The sequence below is a fragment of the Egretta garzetta genome, unplaced genomic scaffold (assembly GCF_000687185.1).
Source record: "Egretta garzetta isolate BGI_Z169 unplaced genomic scaffold, ASM68718v1 scaffold416, whole genome shotgun sequence".
In the NCBI taxonomy this organism is placed as follows: Eukaryota; Metazoa; Chordata; class Aves; order Pelecaniformes; family Ardeidae; genus Egretta; species Egretta garzetta.
Window position 1 is genome coordinate 980295 of NW_009260072.1, and position 4200 is coordinate 984494.

The 4200-nt window shown below is 41.3% G+C and overlaps 1 protein-coding gene across 1 annotated transcript in view; it reads right to left on the reverse strand.

Annotated features, from left to right (window-relative positions):
• ACTR3 (actin related protein 3) overlaps window positions 1-670 on the reverse strand; it is a 26845-nt gene extending 26175 nt beyond the window's left edge. Inside the window, exon 1 of the mRNA XM_035896710.1 lies at window positions 632-670. Coding sequence (XP_035752603.1) covers window positions 632-657 — 26 coding nt within the window. The 5' untranslated portion in view covers window positions 658-670. The remainder of the gene's footprint in view (window positions 1-631) is intronic.
• Window positions 671-4200: the final 3530 nt, after the last annotated feature.

Sequence of the window (4200 nt, forward strand, 5' to 3'; positions counted from 1 at the left end):
GTGGGTGGGGGGGGGGGGGGAAATGATTTCAAGGTCCAGTATAAGATGTTTAAAAAGTTGCAAACAAAATACAGGCAGTTACTTCACCTTACCTTGGTTTTATAGCACTGGATTTCTCACCTCACATATCTTTGCTGTCGATTGAAGATTATTAGCTTTTCATGGATCTTGTACTCATTTAAACCACGAGGTCAAAACCCAGAAGAGACACAGAACAACATAATCCTGTCCTAACTTCCCACATGAGAGGATGCTCAACCCATAAACACTTTGCTCTACTTAAAGAGCATGAAGCTATATAGGTGTGCACGTAGATAAACTAGAGAAGCAGGATTTTTAGAGAATTTCTCCATGCAGAGCTCTTTCCATTGTGCATACCACCCAAGCACGAGCCAGGGTTTTGGCTTCTCTGAGGCTTCAGGTGCCCAAGTTTATCCTTCCTTCATTTACAGCAAAATGGGTTATAGAAACTGAACAGCCAAGAAACTCTGAGATGTGACTCATTCCAAAGAACAGCTTGCAACTTTGTATCAAGAAAGCTTGGAAATCCTGAGCAGCCTCAATTTTCCAGGCTCTCAGCTCAGAAGGAACCCAGACTGATGTGAGGTTTGAGGGATTCTCGTGCTCCTACCACGAACAGCAGGGCTTTCTCACCATTGAAGCCCTTCGTTCTCCCCTAGTATTCAGGAAAGAAGGAACAGAAAAACCCAAACATACCCATTTTTGTAACCCCTGTAAGGGAAGTGAAAAAGGGGCCTAGTTTGGCATACGAGAGGAGATATAAACGAGGAAGATGTGAGGCAACAGAATTTTTTTTTTTCTCCACACAATCACATAACCAATTTACTCAAGAGAAGGCTAACCAACATACAACAAAAGAGTCTGGGGTACATTAGAGAGGTTGGTCACCTATGACACTGAAGTGTTGATTGGTAATGGATCCACCTGGCAGCCACAGAAAAACTGCACACAAGCCTATAGAAATGGGAAAGTTCAGGTACAGAAAATATGAACGCTTTTCTTTAAATCATTTTCATTGCTAAAATTAAGGTCTCATTTTGGAACTGCAGTAGGTTACACAGCCACTTACTTCAGCTCAGCTGAAGAGCCATTAATTTGAACACTTGCAATTATCTGCCATCCCAAATGAGCTAATTCAGTGTTATACAAGTTTATACTAAGGAAAAAAAAAAAGCATTCACACAGAAAGACACAGCTAAAATCTACTTGTCAACCTAATCAAGCTAAATTCTGAAGTGGCGTAGGAAGAGCTTTTAATCATGACTTGCAGGCTGTGCTGTGTCCTGCTGTAGAACAGGCAGCAAGAACTATTCAAATACCCAAAAAGGCACAGAGCAAAAGACTGCAGCCTACTGAGATGAAAAAATGAGTAAGAGCCTTTTTCTTTCTTTGCTGTTTCGTTCATATACTTTATGAAAATAATTCCATGTTGGTTTTCTTTTTTTGTATTTCTATTTTAAAATGCATGTAACCCTTAGATACATTAGACTGAAGTAAGTCCCATTCACAGTATTTACCTGCTCTAACTAGGTATCCATTACCTTATTTTCTAGATATCAGGTTTGCTTAAGCAAAGAATGCAAATATCAAGATAACAAATGTTAACACTGGAAAAATTTGTGCTGCACCCATAATCTGATCGCCATGTCACTGACTTCACCCGTTTGCCAGCTCCAGCGATGTGACATTTACTTGGATGATCCCTAAAAAGTTTGACTTACCCATTAAAACCTCAGACAATGGGGATCACATGATCTCCCCAACCTCTTCCGTGCTTTGGTCTCTTTGTGCTTTGAAAGGGGTTCTTAAAATTTGTCTAATCTGTGCAGGCTGATGCTGAAAAGCACAACTCTGCCACCTTTCTTATCCATCTCCTTCCCCTCGGATCTTGGCTGGCAAAAATGAACACACACACACACAAAAAAAATTACTCAGATCAACAAACTGAACCTGTGGCTACATGCACAAGACATGTAGGAAGACACCCTTAATAACTCCCCTACATCTGCCCTTTTGCTGATTAAGGTAAATTCTCCTTTGACTGTAAATTATCATCCCCTCCCTCTAAAAAATCCCCACTTATTGGAAAATTTGTGCATTTTTAAAGCCTTGCCTGTTCTAAACAAGGCAGTTCCTTTCAACCTTTCTGCTTGGGTTGTATTTTCAACACCTCTTTCTTTTCCTGTTTTCAGGGGCTATTTTCAGTTTGTCTGCTTTTCTTTCGTTTTGGTAGACAAGATAGGACCCTAGGAGAGACCTCAACTGATCTGCAGAGAGCAGAAGGCTGTCATAATTTATGTGTTGTGTTCTCACTTATAGTCACAAAAATGAGATGGCCTGGGAGGGCTGAACCAATTAAAAAAAAAAAAGCTGTGAGCATGATTATGCTATCACATCCCACTGAACTGCTACCCACTTGTTCCTTATTTATCTCAAGTATTAGATTTTTCCTTTGTAAGTTCACCACTTCACACCTTTGTCTACTGAAATCAATGAATTCCAACAACCCCAACGCTCCGTAATGTTTCCAGTGCTAAAAGTCTTTGCTTGCAGTTTCCTGAAGCAGAACTTCAGGGAAGAACAACCTTGGACTACAAAGTGCATCAGAAAGGAAAAGCATGGAGAGCAGAATATGTTGTGCTGCATTTAAAAAAAAAAAAAAAATACAGGCGCACAGCAAAACAGTATCTTAGAGAGATCTTTGAAGACTGTGGGAAAATAAATAAATAAAACAGGAGCAAGACTTGGCTAACATCATATTCAATAATGTTACAGAGTAAGCCCTGTGCACTGAAGTTGATTAATGGAGTACTTACACACAGACCTTCCCCAGGAACATTTCTTTTAACACTCAGATCCTTTGGCATACCTCTCACATTAAAAAGACAAAGTTGTTTCTTACACAGCTATATGCTAGCATGATGTTCCCGCTTGGCATCACTGAAACCTCAAAGTGAATCTCTCTACTCCAAGTGATCACAACCTATATTTTCCAAACCTATAAAGACATAATTACTGACTTTAATGGGACTACCTGCAATGCACAAACATGTAAGATGGCAAAAAGCCTTTAGTGGCATGCGGCTGAGTACATTACAGATCTTTTATTTTGAAAAATAAACAGTGCATACACACATCACGTTAAACTCACATATACTTCTATTACACTCAGCTACACTCTCATTCCCACTGTGCTAACCTCCCTTTATCCCACAAAATTCAAGGTTTCAGTTCTTGCTCTAAGTACAGGTATGACTTTTTCATACAACTGTTAAACATGCATACCTTACAGACACCTTTATGCCTGCTCTTCTTAAAGACCAATTTATTAATGTCCTACACCAATCAAATTCTCTTGAAGGGAAGATGAGTATGTGCTTTCAAAAAACAAGCGCCTGGATTTCAAAAGAACATGTCCTTTCTGAGCACTGTAAATATTTGTACCTACACTGCAGTCACCGAGAAATTTGACTATTTTTAGCAAGATGAATGAGAAAAGTGAAAGATGAGTTAAAGAGGAGGAGTCTTGAAAATATACCAATACTTCCCCATAAAAGCCCGATGCATAATACCTAAAATGAAGTATTTCATCTTTACAATCACACCGCAGACAGTAGGTCACAGAGCGGTTTTCGCTTCCTGAGCGCGCTGCTGTGAGCGGTACCCTGTAACCCCTCCAGGTCGGCTTCCTACAGACACCTCTCTGGGCGTGCTCCCCAACCCAAAGCCTCCAGGAGCCACGCCACGGCGGACAAGGGAGCCTGAATCCCGAGGACCTTCTCCCGAATCGCTTTTTATGCTATATATCACCGGCACCGCATTCTCTTCATCATCTGGTAGCTGCTAAATAAAAAGAAGAGTTTCTAAAACGGATTTGGTTCAGGTTTGACACCGAAAACTGCCTTATAAGGTATAAAAGCCCGAAAGCAGGAAGAGGCTTTGACAAAACTAAGGAAGTTCCTCTGCGCTTGCTCGCTGGAGGGGGAGGGGTTTTTTTTCTTCCACAGAGAGAAGTAACACAGAATAAATGACATTATCCGCATATTTAAAAAATAAATAAATAAATAACCAGATAAGAGCCCCCCAGCCGGCAGCGCGGTGACTCCGCGGAGCGAGGGCATTTCGGGAGCTGGCAGGCGGCCGCAGGCGGCAGCCACGGCACGGCTCTCCCCGCTCGCC